General features: G+C 37.5%; 1 protein-coding gene across 2 annotated transcripts in view; it reads right to left on the reverse strand.

The window, feature by feature from the left end:
• NPR3 (natriuretic peptide receptor 3) overlaps positions 1-20,142 on the reverse strand; it is a 67,778-nt gene that overhangs the window by 14,636 nt on the left and 33,000 nt on the right. For both annotated transcript variants that reach the window (XM_072416566.1, XM_072416565.1), the window contains exons 4-5: positions 4,129-4,264; positions 777-871 (exon numbers count right to left, since the gene is read on the reverse strand). In XM_072416566.1, coding sequence (XP_072272667.1) covers positions 777-871; positions 4,129-4,264 — 231 coding nt within the window. The remainder of the gene's footprint in view (positions 1-776; positions 872-4,128; positions 4,265-20,142) is intronic.

Here is a 20,142-nt window from a genome sequence, read left to right on the forward strand (position 1 = left end):
GGACCTCTGAATAGGCAGTAGAATGAGGAGGGTAGGGAAGGCTAGGTGACTCCTGAAACGTGAAATGTTCTCTCCTCGGCCAAAATAAAAGCTTTCCAATTACTTACAGAGGGAAGATGTGCACTCATTTACAGCCCTCACAAGTCCAAACACTAAAATAATGGGAATGTTTGGTACCTTTATGTATATTTAAACTATTTATTATGCTTAGAACTATTTTTTTTCTAGTAAAGTTTCCTGCATAGATGTGTCATAAATACTTTTTCCAACCAGTAGGCAGAGCTCTAGGCTACATTTCACATGTTTAGCAGACTGAAATAAAAGACTGCTCTTTTTAGAGCTGAATAGATGAAGTTTGGCTTACACACATACAGCTGACCAAGTCACAGAAGTGATCTACCTCTCATCCCAGCCTGTTCCGTATTAGCATGAGCTATACAGAGACAGAAAACCTCCACAGACATCTGTAAGGAACTACTCCAATCAAAAAAATTTCTTTTTAGAGCAAATCAAAAATTGGTTTAATGTTATATGTTGGTCATGCAGGGAAGCAAGTTTTCTAACTGATCAACCTTTTAAATGCGGCCAGAAAGGTAACATTTTTGCACACCTAATATTTACCTCCCTCATATCTTTAGTTTAGTGGCCCCTTAAATGCATTAGTGTATTTTCTAACATTTCTTGGTCAATTCTCAAATAGTTAGCGGTTGCACAGACATGTGGAGAGAAGAAAATGGCCATGTCCCAGCATTCAGAGAGCATATATTTTATCTTACCTCTTGTGTACCTGCTTCCAGGTCAGTCATACCAATCACTGAGAAATCCCCGTAGCGGTCTCCGTTGGAGTCAATGGACACCTGCCCAGCAATACCTGTGGAATGGCATGCAAGGAATTAGAAAACAAATTACTTCAAATAGCAAGAGTCCAAGTAAAACACAAAAAAGTGAGTCTGCAGATTTCTAGCGAGCAATACAACAGGAAATCTCATCAGACTCCAAGATTTTCATTGGCTTCACAAGCTGAATTGAAATTTCATCCCACTGTCTGCATTCCTTAAAACTGAAGCCTTCATTTTCAGAACCCAAAGCTGGACCCATATATCATGGATATATTTGAATAGATAGTATTAAAGAGGTGAGCATAGCCACTGAGTATGATATCAAACTGATGCAAATTTATCTATGCAATACACTGATGCAATACACCAATTTTGATCATTTGAGTATTTTACTTAAATACTAACACCTTCTTTTGCATGCAAATCTATTAGTCATCATTTCTCCACAGTGATATTTTTTTTCTTTTCTTTTTATATATAATAATATTCTTTAGATCATTGATTTCTGTCTGTAAAAATAATTTTTTTAACGTAAACTCCAGCTGAAGCATAGTAATTTTAGGTTTATATTAGGGAACGGTTAAAACCTTTTTGTCTTTTATTTGGTCCTTGTAACTGTTGGATAGTTTTTGGGTCCTGGTGACTTCTTGTTATACCTTGACATATAAGGTGTTACTAGAAAAGGGAGTAAAGGCTAGTAGTCTGAATATATTAGAAAAATACACATTCAGAGCAATGGCAATAATGCCTCATTCCATTTGATAGCACCTATGGGCTAGCATCTACACATAGGAAGGAAAAGTTAGTTCATGATAATCACTACTTCAGCATGATGCCAGATACCTCAGAAGGACCTGGGGGTGCTTACGTGGATTACATCTGTTATAGTAATTATTTCCATTCATTGTTAAATTGTTTTAGTTTGCCTAAATTTTACCCTAAATTTGTTTCTTTAGCTGCATTAAGGAAGATAATCCAAAAGACAACCTATTCAAGGGCCTAGAACCTAGTGGATTCCCAGGGGGCCAAGTTACAGTACAACCTTCATGTTCTAAGAAAAGCAGAGGAAAAGAGCAACTGGTTAAAGTTGTACAACTTGCGTTTCCTCACCAAGAAAGGAGGCATCTTCTCTGTACCTACTGCAATTATTTGACCAAAGTCACTTAAAGAGAGGGCAGCAAAGCCTAGGGCGTTCTGCCTTTATCTGCCTCTGATGATAGTAAGCAAAAATTAGAGACACTGAGCACATTGGATGCAAAGCAAGTAGAGACCAAAGGATGTCTTCTTTTCTACTTGTGGACTCTATTTAGATATTTTCCCAATAATAGTTCTGTTCTATATTATATCCTGCAACCATCTTGGCAAATGCAGGGATTTGCCTCCTTCATTGTACAGGAAGAAGAATAGTAAGCAGCACAGTACTAACACTACCAAATCTTGTGAAGCCAGCACAGAGCCTGGTACTCATGCTGCTATGTGTATGTATACACAAAAGTGCCTAAACACATTCACATGCCAGGAAATGCACTGCTATGTTTCATGAGGAATTCAAGACAAGAGGCTGATTTTTCTAGGTACTGTTTATGGTCCAATTTTTATTGGATAGCCAATCTTTATTTTTTGCGTTATGGTCCTTTTTAAAGTGATAGCATTAACCTACATATCTGTAAAAAGCCATAGATTTCTTTCAAATAACATCTTCTGTTTTCAACAGAATTTTAAATGGTAATGAAAACTGATTGTACAACAATTATCAAAAAGGAAATAAATGTGTTTATCAGTCACCCTGAAATTTTGGTAGGCTTTCAAAGACAAGGAGTTGAACAATACATGGATTTAGCAAAGAGCATCCCATTGTTTCCACATTAAAGATTAGATTTGGAAAGGGTTTTTAGTATTCTTAGATAAGCAGCAAATACCTTGCAAAGTACAAGAGATTCAGAGAAAAATGGCAGAGGTCAAAGAACATTGTCAGCTTGGTTTCTATCAAACTCTGCCTTTCACATCTACAAGAAGGAAACAATTCTATTGTCAATGTGATTAAAAGCAAGCCAATGTCCTGGTGTAATGTTCTGTGTACTGTATAAATGAGTCTATTTCTTCCTTTGTAGTATTTGGTATCTATCATCTATCCTATTGTAAAATGTATTCCTTGATTTACCCGCCTCATCAGTAATGTGTTACTGTACACAGTACAGAATCTTTGTCTACTAGGCCTAAAATGAACGACGAACGATCGATTGGGCAAACAATCGTTCGTAAAAAAGTAACCAACGACGCCGACGAACGAGGAAAGTTGTTGGAAACGAACGACCGGACCGGCGGATCGGATTGGACGACGATCGTTGAACATCGTTCGTGTGTACGGTCGTTCGTTGATCGTCCATGGGCTGAGCATGCGTAATGAACGAACGTTCGTTCACTTTCCTGTCGTGCACATAGTTCCTCTATCGCTCAAACGATCGTATCTATTGTGTGTACAATATCTACGAACGATCGTGTCGTTATCTCTATGTGCAGGATCGGTGCTATACGATCGTTCGTAGATATCGTGCAGGATCGTTCGTCGTTCGTTTTCCAACGATAATAATTGGAAGTGTGTACGTAGCTTAAGGATGTACAAAAGACAGCAGAGCAATTGTCTACTATGACTAATGAGGGAGTTAATCACATTGATCTTTTTTTATTTTTTTTGCTAAAACCAGGACTTCATGTAATACCACATCCAAAGGGCGACAACCTAAGAGTATCTCAGATTTGACTATTATTCATGCTATCATCACCCCCTTAACCCAATCTGACTTTTACACTTTTCTATAGACATATCCTTATATGGTCGGTAGAGAATGCTCACAGTTTAATGGATATTGCTAGTTTTATGAGATTTACATTGAGATTTAGTGGTGTCAACACTGTGTTTTCAGTTCTGCTTACTTTTATAAAGGCTGTAGTTGAGGACCTGCTCTCAAGCATCTCTTTTCCTTTATTTCTTATGCAGATTTGTCCTTTCTCTGCTACTGGTGCTACATATTAAATTTTCCCCTTAATGGCGATCAGAAGGACAGCTCTAACATGAGGAGTCAAAGACTTTTTCCTCTACCAAGTTGGCCACCTCCAGTATAGAAGTAAAGAATGAGGCATAGTCAGCAATGGGAAGAAAAGGTCATCCAAAGGAGACTAGAACCAATGCTGGTGACTAGTCCTTTGTTCTTTACTTGCATGTTTAAAGAACAGGTAGAACCAAGAGCCAATAAAAGCACATACTACCTAGTCCCTGGCATAAATGTACCTTCATATGTTCGATTCCACATCCGATTAACCAGTTTATCTCCGTCTTTCTTGCTGAAACCACTCTTCAGTAGTTCATGCAATGCTATAGCATATAGGATAATGGCATCATGGAATCCTTCCACAAACATATTGACCTGAAATAGAACAAGGCAAGATGTGAGCATATTTGTATACTATTCAGATGAACAATATGGCACAGGCATTTATGCGGCAGCACTATCTAAGTCACTGATCTGGAAGAAGTATGCAGAGAAGGAAAGTTGAAACCCAGGAGTCATTATCCACATACTTGTTCTAGGTCAGCAAAGTACTGAGGCAAGCAGGTCAGAATTACAGTTTTGTAACTTTCATACGTAGTATATGTATTATCTCACTATGCCAGGACAACTTTTGCTTTATTTATAATTGCAATATATATATATATATATATACACACACACACACACAGATAAGCAAAAATAAAAACAAGTTTGCAGGACTTCATAAAAGAAAATGGATACCAAGAGGCTTAAAATACAAAGCTATTTTCTTTTTTTTAAAACCACTCATAACACAACTTTACGATTGGTTGAGGTAACCGACAACCAACTGTTAATCTAAGGTCTCTGAGGAATGGAGTGTGATGCTGCAGAGATGGAAAAGTTGCTTGCCTACAGCATGATCCATAAAAACCGCTAGAGGCTCCCTCAGTTGGTTGTCGGTTCTTAACCACTTGGATCATAACTTTTAAACCACCTGTACTGTTCTTTTTTCACCTGAACTGCTTGACCAATCTGCTCCAATCACTAACTGCTTTGACGCTCTCTATACATCCCCTGATGAAGCCTAGAACCTGTCAAAAGTCAAAGCCAGCTTCCCAGTTGTTTAGCACCTGTACTTTTACAGTTCATCTGTGGAACATTAGGTTTCAGCCAAATCATAATCTCTGTTATTGTAATGTACTGGACATTTATGTAACATTAAGCAATGGCACTGTAACAGTGGCCAGTCCAAAAATGTGCAGTTTGAGTTGGGAGGAAAAATTCCATGTTATCTCATTCTGAGATGTGTTTGTTTTATCATTGCTCCCACTACACCATTGCTGATTCTGGATGCTGCTCAACATACCATCCCCAGACCAAATATGTCTACTCTGAGCTGGCAGCTGAGCTTGCTAAGAGAATGCTTCCAAATCCTACAGATATTTTATTTTAAGACAATGATAGGAGAAGGAACAACATGTCGAAATCCAAACAACAGAGGAACAAGATAGGACAATGAAAGACATCACTTTAATGACCTATGATACAAAGAGAACATTACTGTTCAACTTGTAAAAGCATACTGGAACACATTTCTGGGTAAGCTTGAGTAAGCTGAATCAGCACCAACTTCTTACAATTTTCTCAGACTTCAATAAAACTTGTGCTTAGAGCAACATAGAGGCTCTTATTGCTGACATCTTGAAATGCTAATTGTCTGGCTTTAGTTCTGTATGTCACTGACTTGGACCAAGCATGTAGATCAGGAGTTCTGACTTAATCAGAGACTGTTACCTTGACCAAGCAAAGTAATAAAGTCACCTGGTAGCCTCTACACCCCTTTCCCAAAAAAGTATATGTAGTATTCCAAATTCTTTTAGCTCTTACCCACTGTATGTGAGCCTGAGCTTCTGTCCTAATTATCCCTGTCATTAGAACGCAAAGAGATGAAAAATGTAATATTCATAGAAATAATGACAGTAAAGATAAAGTAAAGTAAAACTCTTTTAATAAATACAACTACCTAAGAGTGTTTTCCTTACACTGGAGAGATACCAAATGTCACCAAATGTGAGGTGTCCACCATTTTCATTTTTTTTTATTTGCCCCGTGTTGTGAAGATGAGAGGAATAGGTATTCTGTATGGAAGGACTGGGAACACAATGTGTACAGACAGCTCAATTTGGGAACAAGAAGAGAAATTCAATGTTAGGGTTTACTTTCAAACAAAAACCCAGTGGAACAGTTGATTGTTAATCAAATGAACCAATGGCATGGAAAAGGGGAAGTGACTTGGCACTAACAATAGGTTGTGGTTATTCCGTTCTTACAGCTGCTAGGAACAGAGGGGGCATTAAAGTGAACATGATGCCTTAAAGAATAGTGAAATATGTTCATTTAGCTTCAGAGAAATTTCATTATTTTTAAGTGCGACCTAATACTGAGCCATATAGTAAAAGAGAGAGAGAGAGAAAGAAAAAGCAAGTTAGTGGGATAGAGAGAGAAACGGTGAGAGTCAGACAGTGAAGGAAAGAGTGGGAACGGGAGAGAGAGAAAAAAAAAGAAGAGAGAGAGAGAGAGAGAGAGACAGAAATGGGAATCGAATAAGAGAGAGAAATGTAAGCGAAAGAAAGTGAGAGATGAAAGAGAGAAATTGGAAGATATATAAATTAATTAAGAGATAAAAGGAGGAAGAGAGAGAGGAAAGAGAGAGAAAAGAAGAGAGACTAAACACAGGGACGGTGGAACAAAAAGGGAAAAGAAACAGAAAGAGAGTGAAAAGAAAAAAAAGAGAGACAAACTAAACAAAGAGATGGGGGAAAGAAAGCGAAAAGAAACAGAGAGAAAAGAGAAAAAAAGAGACAGAGAAAGATGAGAAACAGGTGAAAAAAGGAGAAAAAAGATATAAACAGGGAGACAGACATAAGAAACAACAAGAGAGGGGGAAAGTAAGTCACAAGAGAAAGGAAGAGACAGAAAGTAATACTTTACTTATGCATCATTTATATTGCAGGAAGTAGTCCTTACAATTAAAATGGGCAGACATGGCTACAATGCCCATGTACATATACTATTACAAAACATGATTTTTATATAATACTTATCAGTAAAATGATTTACATTAGATGATTGCGGTAGATTATGATGCAATAAAAGTGAATTTACCCCCAGATGCAGAAACATATTTGTAGCTGATACTGGAAAGGAATAGCTAGAAGGTTATTCTAAGCCCATGCAAGTTAGCAATAAAAAGTGTCACTGTGTGCGAATGTTCACTGTTTATTATTGCTGTGGGCAGAAGCAGGCTGTTACTCAAGAAATGTGGTCTGGTTATTGTGAACAGACTCGTACATACTACACATCACATTTTTTCCCACGGGCTTATAAAGTTGTTCATTAACCTAATGTCGCAGCAAAATGGGTAATATTTTTGCTTGGACATGTCTTTATTTGGTAAGGGGGGGGGGGGGGGGGCAGAATTTCTTGGCGTCTGGATGGAAAGGAGCCAAAATATTTAGCAACAAATATTTGCTGCTCAAACAACGCACATAAAATCCTGGTTAATCCTTCAAATAGTCTTCAAAGGAACCCGAAAGTTAAATATGGGTATTTTGTATTCTAATTCTTGGCAAACGTTTAAATATGTGGATGAAGTACATCTACAGAAGCTGTTTAACCTTCCAAAGAATTTGTATTTTTGTCCACCCAGCTCTGAGATTACACAATTCTGTCACTCAGCACAGACCTGTAAGTGCAAAGAGTCTGATTTTAACTTCTTTTACAATACCTATAATCCTGCTGTACAAAAAAACCTAGCAGTTATGGTATTTTGTTAAAACAGGCAACATGTAAAGTCTCTTTTGCCTCTAAAAAACAATCACTCGATACTCCTAGCAATTTTGTTTTGCATATTTATATATACATTTGCCATGTAAAATAAAGTCCAGGTCATTCTCGACAAGCAGGAGATAGATTTGGCTGCTGGGTACTATGTATACTCTTTACACACGACATGAATACATCATCTGTTGCTGTTCAATAAATTAAGAGAAATGTTGGGTAACTTGGAGGATAGGAAGATGTTGGCAGCGTTGAACAGAATGGTAACAAAAGACTGGATTCATCAATGCTGGAAAATAACACATGTGAATTAAGTCTGCCATATTGTGCACATATTTTGCAAAAGCCCACTACCACTGAACCTTATTTTGTCTCTCCTACAGTATGTGACTGAACACTAGAAAGGGAAGCAGCACTCTTATGAGCTCATCTACAATACAGAGACTGCTGTTACTAATTAACTAAAATTCAGGTACATTTTAATATGTAATAAAGAATACTGCCGTAGTTTTTGTAGTTTATAATTTAGAATGTAAGACTGAGGACATCCTGTGCATGTATGGTATCATGCTTTCCCCCGTAAGTGAACATCACTATAGTGCTCTGCATTGTAACTGTGTTATGGTGCAGAGATTGGTGCTGATATTGTTTTCAATGAGAACCACTTGCTGTCAAGTAAACATTGAAGAGGATCCAGCATCTCAGTCGACCAGCAAGAAGACTTTAAAAAAAGGTTATCATTAAAATTATAGGGGAGCTCCAGGGAGATGGGGGTAGAACCCAGATTTTGGTATTCATGCAAGAACACTAATCAATGAGAATAATGATACCACTGTAATAAAAGTGTACACACACAGTATACTCTATACACATTTTCATTTTTTTTTAAACAAGCCTTCTGATTCTGTCTGGCTCCTGTATTTAGGATAGTTTTTTAAACTGTGCTATGTACAATTTAGCCATGAATGATTGTTTAAGAGTTTGTTACACAATAATTACACAAATAGGATTAGTGTCATCTGAACATTCTTTGCATTAAGTAATCTGCTCTAATTACAGCATTGAATATGGCATTATTGAGATTTCAGGATGTGTTGACACATGTTTAATTTAAACACGCATTAGAGAATAAATGGTCACATATTTTAAGGTTTTGTTGACTATATGCGGTTTGTAGTCAGTGTACTGTTGTATGATGGCTGTATGTAAATATGAATAACCTGAAATAATCTTAGGCTAGAGAACACATAGGTGGATTCTCCCTATCATAAAATAAACATGGAAAGGGTAAAAGCCTCATTATCATACAGTATATACAATATACAATCTTTATTTCATTCGAATCAATCAATGGTTGCTACTCTTAGGAAGTGGCATGTTTAGGCCTGTAATCTCCCTTTCTGTCTTCTGGCACATAGAGCCAGTGTTTGTTTCATACCTTCCCGTACTGTACATGCTTTTGCCGTCCTACATGGACAATTGTTTCACTTCCTTATTCAGGTTAGGCACTTACTTGGGGGGGTTAGTGTTCAGATTTTGAGTTGATTAGGTTGTGGTTAGAGATAAATATTAAGTACGTGGGATTAGGTACCAGGTAAGCAAAGGTTTGTTTTAGACAACAGGCAGGTTCTACTACTAGGGGTGAGCGAGAAAGCCTCTGGCATTCTCTCGAAAGTTCCCTCAAGCTTCCAATGGTTTCGCAAAACCATCGGAAGAGGAAATTAAAACAGTATTCCTAGAGCTGCATTCAGCCCTGGGAATCCCCCTGTTTGTGATTCCTGGGGCACTAGAGGTTCATTGCCCGGCAAAGGAGAACCTTCTGACATTGTATTATAAGTATCTCTTACAAACGATACATTTCTGGGCATCTTCTCAATGATTGCAGCTGTGGCTGCATTCATTGAGAAGAGTGTGCGATCCCCGGGGCACTAGCGGTTAATTAACCTTTAGTGCCTGGGGATCCCAGAGGTTTTCCAGAGCTGCATGATGCAACTCTGGAAATCTGTCTGATTAGCTCGACCACTCAGCGAATCAGAAAGCAGTTCTCACTTACATTTTTTGGTAAGCAAGAAAGGCCTGATTCGCCGCGAGATCGAACTTAATATTCTCACTCGCTCATCCCTATTTACTACCTCAAATAAAAAGAGTATGAAAATTTGACACCAACAATTTGCTTAGTGATTTGGAACTTCCTCCAGAATGCTACATGTGCCCCTGAATCAGAGGCATGGAAAGCAGAGGCAAGTGGGATTACTGATTGGGAAGAGGAATTGTTTAGATGCATCTATTGTACTCAATTATTACTATATTATAATTCAGCCCCTTCCCCAGGAAGGTCGGATCATGACCATAAAAAATGGGGAGTGTATTAAACCCAACAGGAGAATGGCCAAATGGCCATGGCCCTGTTGGAGAACCTTAGGTAGAATTGAGTGGGGCCAGTGAGAACAGTGGGCAGAGCAGAGCATGCTAGGGAAGATATGTTTGTAGTGCTAGCCCATTATTCCCCTCTTTCTGTGGCTTATACACTACTTTAGGGTAAGGGGCAACATTGCATGTTACTACATTGAGCAGCCGGCACAGTAGATTGGGGCACATAGGTCTATAGTTTTGCTCTTCCCCCTACCTACTTTTTGTAATATACTCCAATAATAACGTAGGAGGTGTATTGCACATTGTCTGGATCCATGAGGATGACTTTACAAAGATAATTTATTGTCATAGGTGGCATTTAAAATGAAAGGTAACAGCAGTATATAAAATCTTTGTTCTTGGGTTTATATATATTTAATTGCTAAATATTTTAGTAGCTGATTTGCAATGATGATTTGAAATGTCCAGACATGGAGAAGTTTGGGGAGCTTCAGCTAACATTCTTTTAAATGGCAGGACATTTAAACATGATGATATTGTACTAAATAAATAATTCAGCAGAATAAACAAATGTGTGCTTTGCTAAAACCTGTTATATAAGTAAATAAATGCACACTATGGGCTTAATTTAATAAAGCTCTCCAAGACTGGTGAGGATACACTTTTATCAGTGAAGCTGGGTGATCCAGCAAACCTGGAATGGATTTTTTCAAAGTAATTTGCTATATGCTAGCACATATTTTGAATCCTGGATCAGATCTATTCCAAGTTTGCTGGATCATCCAGCTTCATTGATGAACATGTATCCTCTCCTGCCTTGGAGAGCTTTAATAAATCAGGCTAATTGTGTAAAACTGTCTTTAACAGACAGATAGCACATAGCAGCAACTGCAGCAGCTCCAGGGTCTATCATGAAAACATCAGAACATTCACTTAGGCTTGTACATAGGAACTGCATCCCTACAGTCAGTTGAGTTGTTGCAGCTTATTCCCTTGCTAAGAGATAACATTTGTTTTCATGCTACAGCTGGCTCCACTATCATTTCCTCCAGGAGATACAAGCATGCATCAAATGGGCTTCCCTGATGCTAATTTTGGACATGGGCCAGCTTGTATGACGTGCTTCAGACTCCAGCAAACAGGCTTAAAATATGGTGATGACAATAGAAGATTGCATGTACAGGATTTTAATTCAGACAAGTAGTAGTAAAGTCCATGATAGAAATCAATATGGGAATAAAAATAAACAATGCAATGCAAGCACAAATAACCTAAATACTCTAGATTTTTAAAGGATCAGTCTACTCAAAAGTTATTTTTTACCTTTACATGAAGCCCAGTCGACTGAGTCAGGTTCAGGTTTTATATATGTCCTAATTATTTCAATAGTGAGATCTCCTGCAATATTTCTATGCCACCTGACATTTTTGAGGGTGTTCCTGCCCATCTTTGGGTTGTGGAGTGTGGGACCCTATTATAATGACCAGAACTAAAACCTCAAATGCTGAGATCTCACTACTAGAGTCCTACAGAGGATCTCACTACTAGAGTCCTACAGAGACATAAGGAACTGTTCAACCTTTGAAGTTTCTAACACAAGGAGATTATAATATGTTTTTAATGTACACAACCTTTAAGGCATCTCAATAAATAATCTCCTTTCCTTCAACATTTTCTAAATCCTAACCTTGATCCAACAGGCAAATGCAATGCAAGGATCTAAGAGCTTACATCTAAACTATAAGATGAGGATGAGAGTTTTCATTATTACTTACATAGGTCTCTATGCTCACTTTTCTTCTCTCAGATTGCCCCTGATTTATTAAAGGCTGGATAGGATACAAGTTCATCAGTGATGGTGGGTAATCCTTCAAACCTGGAATGGATCTGCTCCAGGATTGAAAACATTTGCCAGCAAATAGGAAATGATTTAAGAAATCTATTCCAGGTTTGCTAGATCACCCAGCTATACAGATGAAAGCAGTCTTGGAGAGCTTTAATAAATCAAGCCCATTCTCTGAAAATGATGAAATTCTTCTTCCTTACTAGTTTTTCCGGGGTACAGCTGCTGAATTATAATTAGTTACTTTCCCGGAGAAATATGAAAAACCAGGACTAGACAATTTTACCAGTAGGAGCTATACATTTATGACTAATTTGCTTTTTCTAGAGAAAGGAGCCCATCTATGACTGTTTCTTTCTGGGAACAGATAAATGAAAAGTTTTGACCATTAAAGACATTAGATAGCTGCTCCTCCATAACCGATTCTACTTTTTAAAACAAGTGCCCATCTATGACTTTTCCTGAGATAGCTACCCATTTATGACTAGCCATTTTTTCTTGAGATAGCCAGACAACTTTTTATCCGCAATTACCTGGATCCCTTGTTACAAATATGCACTTTCATCCAAAGCCTGACCCATAACAATGCACAGTTTGTTGCAATGAAGTGAGGAGGAGCTGATGGTAAGTGATAAATTTCTGTGCAAGAACAACAGTAACAGGACGTTTCCCAAACCAGTCCAATTGATCATATAACTGGTTAAGCAGGCTGCTAGGGATATCTTCTTGTACTAATAATGAATTGCCTGATCAAGCCAAAGAAAAAACTGGTTTGGGATACCTCTCATTTCAATCTAAATGTACCTAAATCACAGATTTGATTTAAGGTTATATTAAAACAAAATTTCACTTTCCTAAAAACCTTTCCATTTCAATCTGTAGAAGCTGTTATCTTCTAAATAAAAAAAATCAATAGGGTAACCTGGAGGTGTCCTGTACAATGGTGTTACATTTTAGGCATCCCTTGCACTAGAAATTTCAGTTTTGATGAGATACTTCATATAGAAGGGATGCAGAAAATGCAACTTCATCATCAGATGACTGAACCCAGTGCTTTTAATGAAGCAGACCTTTGATTTAGGAATATGCAAAAAACATAATTAAAGAAACAGGTCTTTCTTCAGTACAGAAACAAGATTGGTTGCATTTGGACCTCTTACCTCATAGGAATAATTGTCATTCACTTACAGTATGATTAAAGATTAGAATCCTCGTTATTGTAGCCTAAGTACTGGTTATCATTTAGGTAACAGCATATGCAAGAAATCAAATGACGTTAGCTTAAACAAAAGAAAATGACTATGATGGCAGCGAAAAATCGAATCAGAAAAAGATAAGCTTTCTTAGAATACAGCAACCTAAACGGCCCAAGCTGTTCTCCTCTAATCCTACTTGGTTGTTTTGTTTGATTGCACGTTGTGATCACATAATGATAATCATTACTGGTTTGGTTTCAATTGACCAAGAGCTTTTCCCTGTTGGATGGCTGTAATTAAATGCAGCCTTCTTCAAGTGCCTCTAATGATTATATTCTTACTAAAAAAAGTACAAGAAAGACTTCATTGTTGATTCACATGTCAGAAACAAGTTTTTCTGACACTCCAGAGTCAAAAGTTGTTACAGAGAGCATCAGGTTTTTAGTCTTTTCTCATAAAAGGAAAATCTGCAGAACTTACACTGTTCTTGTCAAGTGATGAGCTTAAGTCACTGGCATTTTCGATTTTAGGGACTGCAACAAAGATCTCGACACATGAGTAACCTGCACAATGTACATTTTTTTCCTTAAAAGGGTCAGCACCTTCATAAAATGTATTCTATTTAAAATACTCAGACTTTTATGTCCTGGATACACTTAGGCTGCGTACACATGTTCAATAATTGTCCTTTCCAATGACAAAAGACTGAACGAGCGCTGTACATAAAGTGTCATTCTGCTCTATGGAGAGGGGAGGGGGAATGACTGTGTTCTCTCCCCTTCACTTGTATTACGATGGTTTGTCGTTTGTGGAACCGCCAGGAAGGAACCATGAACAAAGTTAGACAAGCGCAAGATTCTCGTCCGGTACCAGCCCTGAGCCCTGAGGAATCATCTGGCGTGTGTACGTAACCTAACAGTGAATAGAGGAGGAAGAGTAGGAGCCCTTCATACGAAAGCAGGTGAGCAAACCCAGAAATCGAGTCATACAAAAAACTGCAAGGGGGTTTAAAGTTCCAGCATCGAGAAAATAGCTAAAAGTCAGTATTTCTAAGACTATTTAGAAGGGTGGTATTGGTTAGTTTGTTTTTTACCTTATAGCATACAGCAGGAAAATGACCCCACAAAGGTGGAAGCAGCTGCAGTATGAATATGCTGATAACAGAACTGCCGCTTCTGGGGAATTGGGAATTTTACAGATAATTCATATTTTATCTATTTGTAGCTGGTTAGGGTCTTGTATACTGAAAACCTAAAGCTGTTTAAGAATGGGCCACTATGAATTTCCCATTCTCAATTGTACCCAGCCCAAACTACAAATTTGTGACAGCTATAGGTAGGACAAGCAAGAACCATTTGCAAGTATCACTCAACTCAGCCTTAGAGTCTGCTTTAAATTATTAGCTCCTTTATGGGGAAGTCTCTGGTTCAGGTAATAGAAGCCTCCAACACTAGATGTCAAACTTAACAATAGAAGAGTGGACCTTCTGTTTTTAAAAACCAACCTGACAATTCCACAAAAGAAAATCCAAACATCCCTGTGATACTGTAAGTCTTGAAATACTCACTTTCAGGGCAAAAACTGTTCCTTGGTTCCTGGAGTATAGGCATTTGATCACATGACTTCTGCTTAAGAAAGAGAATCAGAGGTGAAACTGACTGGTCCTTCCCTGACCAAATAACTAGGATTCATGAGCAGTGATTTATACAGCAAAGGTAAATAATTCAGAGCTTTTATTGTTTTTAATCACTTTCAGACAATTCCATAAAAATTATTTTTAGAATTTTATTTTGGGGCATGCCAATCTACCTAAATTCAGTGTGTTTGTTTAATTTGCCCTAAATTCCACTTTTTAATGTCAAGCCATCAGTGAGAGCACTAGTAAGATATTGTCAATTCTGGTTCATGCTATCGTACTGCCCCACAAACTCGGGTCAGCGAGCCTTCCCTGAACTTTACTAATTCGCTTTTCACTGACTGGAATAATTTTTATCACTACAGAGTTGCTATGGCATTAGTTTCTCTTGCCTGCTTGTGGTTTGCTTTTAGACTTTCAAACACAATTAGAAAAGCACTTTAACTAATGAATGGCTCTATTCATCTGGACAAATTATTCCCTGGCTGAGGGGTAAAAAAAAAAAAAAAAAACTCCATTCTGTAGCTGACAGGGTAAATACAAAGCCAGTCTGTCATTTATTCTGCCTGTTAGTTCTCAATGAAATGAAGCTGGTAACACTTCACTGGTTCTGATACTTTACAGAATATTCCTCATCAATGCTCATACACTGTACTTTACTGGCGTAAGAAGGAGCAGAAAAAAAGGAAAATAAAGCTGGAAACAGCTAAAAACATAGATCAGATACAAATAAGGGAGCGGCTTTACATGCCAAAATATTTGTATTTTTTCTCCATTTCTGAGATTTAGGCTGTGTTCACACGTGCAATAAGTGTAGTTGGAAAGGATCTTTCACAATCCTTTCCAACAACAAAAGACTGCACATTGCATGATTGAGTGCTGTACATACAGCGCCATTCTGCTGTATGGAGAAGGGAAAGCGACAAAGCAGCATCTCCCCTTCACTTTCATTACAAACGTTTGTCGACGTTCAACGATGAACACTATACACACGCCAGATTCTCATCCGATAATCGCCTCAGGGCTGACACGTGTCATCTGATGGGTGTAGGTAGCCTTATAATGCTTTGTCACATAGCACGGCCAAACCCAAAGGGATGGTGACCTGATAAAATAAGTACCACAATTAGTTATTGTCCCTGTGTCCAGCATAGGATTGGATAGTAAAGGAGCAGCAGCACATTAATGAGCTCATCTTTTTTTCAACCTGCTCTCTTCTCCGCTCCTCATGTTCTATGTTACTAAATAAGCACTGCAACACAACTGATTGTACTCCTGTTCCCCCTTCCAATCTGAATTCCTTTGTACAGAGGATCATATAAGGCCGATAACAGATCAGTATGCACAAAAATACATATTGTATAGTAATAGATACAGTTATTAATTTTATATCTGCATGCTATGAAGCTTTAATAGTGTACAAAGTCTTGCTTATCCAATCCATTTGTACTTTGGCACTCATTTTTTCAGTGTTGATGAGAAAATAAACTCTATTGCATGATTGGTTTGTATATGAAACTCTTCCAGCAGGTTTATACAAACATTTGTTCTTTATAGCCCTTCCAGCTTATTAAGTAAACAATGCAAACAGAAAAAGGGATCAAAAAGATACAAGGGTTTATATCAAATCACTTAAATAGAAGATACAATATTAAGCAGGGCCACCTAATTCTCAAATGTGTGGCCAATACTAGACATTCTTCATAGCATCTAACTATTTGAATATTTGTCTTTTCTTTTTAAGACAGAAAAGATTGTTGTATACTTTATTCTTGGGGTACTTAGCCAGATTAGAAGTAGGGGTTAGACACTGAAGTAGGGATTGTGAAATTGTGTGTGTGCGTTTTTTTTTGTATGCTATGAATTCTTTACTTATGATATGTTAATTGCAATTATGTGTGTATGGTGTAGTGTACGAGTGTATGGTATAGAAGTCACCCTTTTTTATACATGAAAATAGGTGTCCTTCTGTATAATTATTTTGTATTGCAAACTGACAGTCCTGTAAATTAGGGAGTATAGAGCCAACTTGCGTATCGAAATACATTTTTGGGGGCTACAGGATGAAGTTTTTTTTACTTCTGGCTTGGGACCTCCAAACTCTTAGCAAAAATTATTTTGGACCATAAATACAAAATAAAGCCTAAATGTTTGAAAAGGGGAAAGAGAGTTAAGTGCTTGCCTATAGCATTAAAATTAGGCAGCTTTCACCACAATATCTATCTTCCCTATGGCGCTATCTATCTATCTATACAGTATTTCACGGTTCAACACTGATCCTCTTCTGGGCTGATCAATGATGGGAATGATTCATCATGTTCCCTGAAGTTCATGGGACAGTGTTGCAGAGAGTGACACTTGACATTTGACATTATTATGCCCAGCTCCATCAGAGGATAAGGACCCTGGAACTTCACAAGACAAAAAGCTTGAAAAAAAAAAGCCTTAAAAGTCTTTAAAACTATATATATTAATTCTAATAACTGCAGAAGGTTGGAGTTGGTCTGTTGGGGTTAGAATTGGGAGAGGTTATAATCAATGAATAAGGTAAGTAAGTGTTAACAGGAATCCAACAACCGATCTACCCAACATTCACCTTTTGCCAAGGCTCCCTTGCCAGCTGTCAAGATGTCATAAGATAGAGAAGGGAGGGTCATTAACCATTTTTAATGCAAGCTATGCTTTTTTTTGAGGAACTACATACATTCATATAATGTGTTTTCAGGTCCAAGAAAAACAAAAGAAGAAAAAGCTAGTTAGTAAAGTAAGCAATGGTTAGAGCATCTGACATTATTTTATTGTTGCTCTGGTGACAACCTTACCTTCTATTTTTTACACAGGCATCACAGAGACATGAAATAAAGGAAAATCTTGGGATATGAGCTTTAATAATACATTTATTGAAAATTTAAATGAATAAAAAAATGAATTGATTTCTTATCTTGTCATATATTGTCTTCCTGATTGTATCTAAAACTGAAAACAATTTTACTGCAGTGAGATTTTAGGAAACAGACACAAACCAGGGAAAAATATAACCAGAATCAAACCTGTTATGCTTACAAAGAATTGGGCCTCACCTGAAGAAAAAAGTGATGAGTTACTTGAACCCAGACCAAGACAGTAGTCACGCGAATGCTTCAGCAAAGGAAAGAAAACGCTGGCATGCGTTCTTGCCTCGGCCGATGAACTTTATGATTAATGTCACTAGTTCTCCCTGCCCTTTGCAGAAAATCCGCCAGGAACAGTAAAATTTTGCTTTTTTTCCATGCTTCACTGACTTTTCATTTTCCTTGGGAAGCAATTTGCTAATGTTAAACTAACAGCTTTACGCACTGAAAAGAAATGGATGAGACAGACACATTAACATAATCCATTTAAACCACAGTTTAGCTAAGTGAGCTCAATTAGAGAGTTCTGTGTTGAGAACTGCAAAAGCGTAAAGTAACTGAGTGAAGCTTAATGTCCCTAAAATAATTTGGTGATGCCATGGAAAATGTAAGGTCGTAGTCCAAGGCAATGTTAGGAGGGAAAAAAAATTGGAAGTAACTTTACAAGGTTTACTAAACATAGTCACTTTTTATATCTCAGACTGTATCAGCTGGTGTCTATCATTAGGAGTTGGGTTTAGCCAGTAAGCAACTTTGTTGTTAAAGCTAAGGAACAGGCAAAATGGGCAGAATTATATATATATATATATATATATATTAAAATTTGGCTGACTAGAGGGGAGTGAGAGAAGATCTCATCTGTGCTCCTCAGTAATAGAAGTGAATTAGGCAGCTGTAAATTAGGGACAAATAAAACAAAATCTGGCAGGACTTTTGACTTACCCTACTCTAGTAATGAAAATAAAATTGGTACTGTGTTAGTGTTGAAAACTTACTTTGGATCCCTGTGTTCAAGCAGGGAGTATAGAAATTGATAAGGGTTCTAATCCTTCTGCACTTTAAGGCTGGGTACACATGTACAATAATTGTCAATAAACTTAGGCAAAAAGTTTTGACTGAAGAAAAACTTTCCCTTTGACAGCTTTAACAGAGTTGCATTAGGTGTGGAACAAATTATTTCTGTATTTCAGATTTTCATTTAGAACTTTGAATATCGATAAACCTAAAAAAAATGTATTCTGCACAAACCAACATGTACGTTATGTTTAGTGGCCCTTTAAAGAATATTTTCATCTCTCCACATCCATCCAGAAGTCAATCAGTAAGGACACAGAGTCTGGAAGTGCATCATACACCGCTAAACCTAAGACAAACTGACTGCTATGTCATGTGGTTTTCTAAGCTAACCTCACATAATATCATTTCTAATACATTCTGCTGCACACAATTATTTCTTTCTTAATTAACTTTTTTACAGCTGGCATCCATCGGCATGTTGTGCTGCATTCACACAGCGAGGCGTCCTTGTTTGCCCAGAATAAACCTTTCTTTTTCCTTATCTGAAATTCCGAAAGATGAAGGCGTTATTATGCCTTTCATTTAATTTGGTTTTTGTGGTTTCCATGGCAATCCCCGGTGGTCATCCTAACTCATTGCCGACTTTCAGGCTCTCTGTCTCAGGAATGGAACTCCCCGGGATGACACACAACTGGGTTTAATGCAATTCGACTTGTAGAATGAAAACAGGCTAAACAAACTTTGTTCTACCAGGTGGGTCGCTTTAAGTGAGTTGGAGTGAAATCAGGGAGAAATACTATTAACCACCACGCGATAATAACACGCTGAATGATAAACAATAAAAAAAGAAGGTCTATGACTCTTCTTGTAAACAAGAACACAAATTATTCTGAGCTTTTCTGAAGAAGAACTCTAATCTAAATATATAATATAAACTTTTAATGGCAAAAAGTTTTGATCTTTTTTAAAGTTGTTTAGATCTTTTTCTCTGGACAGTACAGAAAACATGGCAAGGGGAACCAGAATTCATTTTTACTATGATGAGACCAGTGGAAAATAGATTATAAAGCATGCTGTGAGTAATACTTATTAAAGCTGCTGGATCAAAAGCCGGCCAGTAAACTAGCATTTTCATAGGATCAGCAATAATATTCTATAGATTTCTGACACTATAAGTATTTTAAAGCTAAACTTTGGGCTAGTAGCAAAATGCGCCATATGCAGCAAGTATGCCGCATGCCAGGACATATGTCATTCTGTCACCCAATATTTTCATACAATCAATTCTTTCAGAAAACATATCCAGGTCATTGACCCCCAATGAACAGCTGGATTAAGACTGGACAATAGAGGGTCAGCCTTAGAACAGTGATAGGGTATTAAACTTACCCTATGGTGACTGGTCTGCTTAGTGAATGCACAACAGCATTACTTGTTGTATAACTTAACCATTTGTATAACAAATATTTCACAAA

Source organism: Pyxicephalus adspersus, chromosome 6 (genome assembly GCF_032062135.1).
Source record: "Pyxicephalus adspersus chromosome 6, UCB_Pads_2.0, whole genome shotgun sequence".
Taxonomy (NCBI): Eukaryota; Metazoa; Chordata; class Amphibia; order Anura; family Pyxicephalidae; genus Pyxicephalus; species Pyxicephalus adspersus.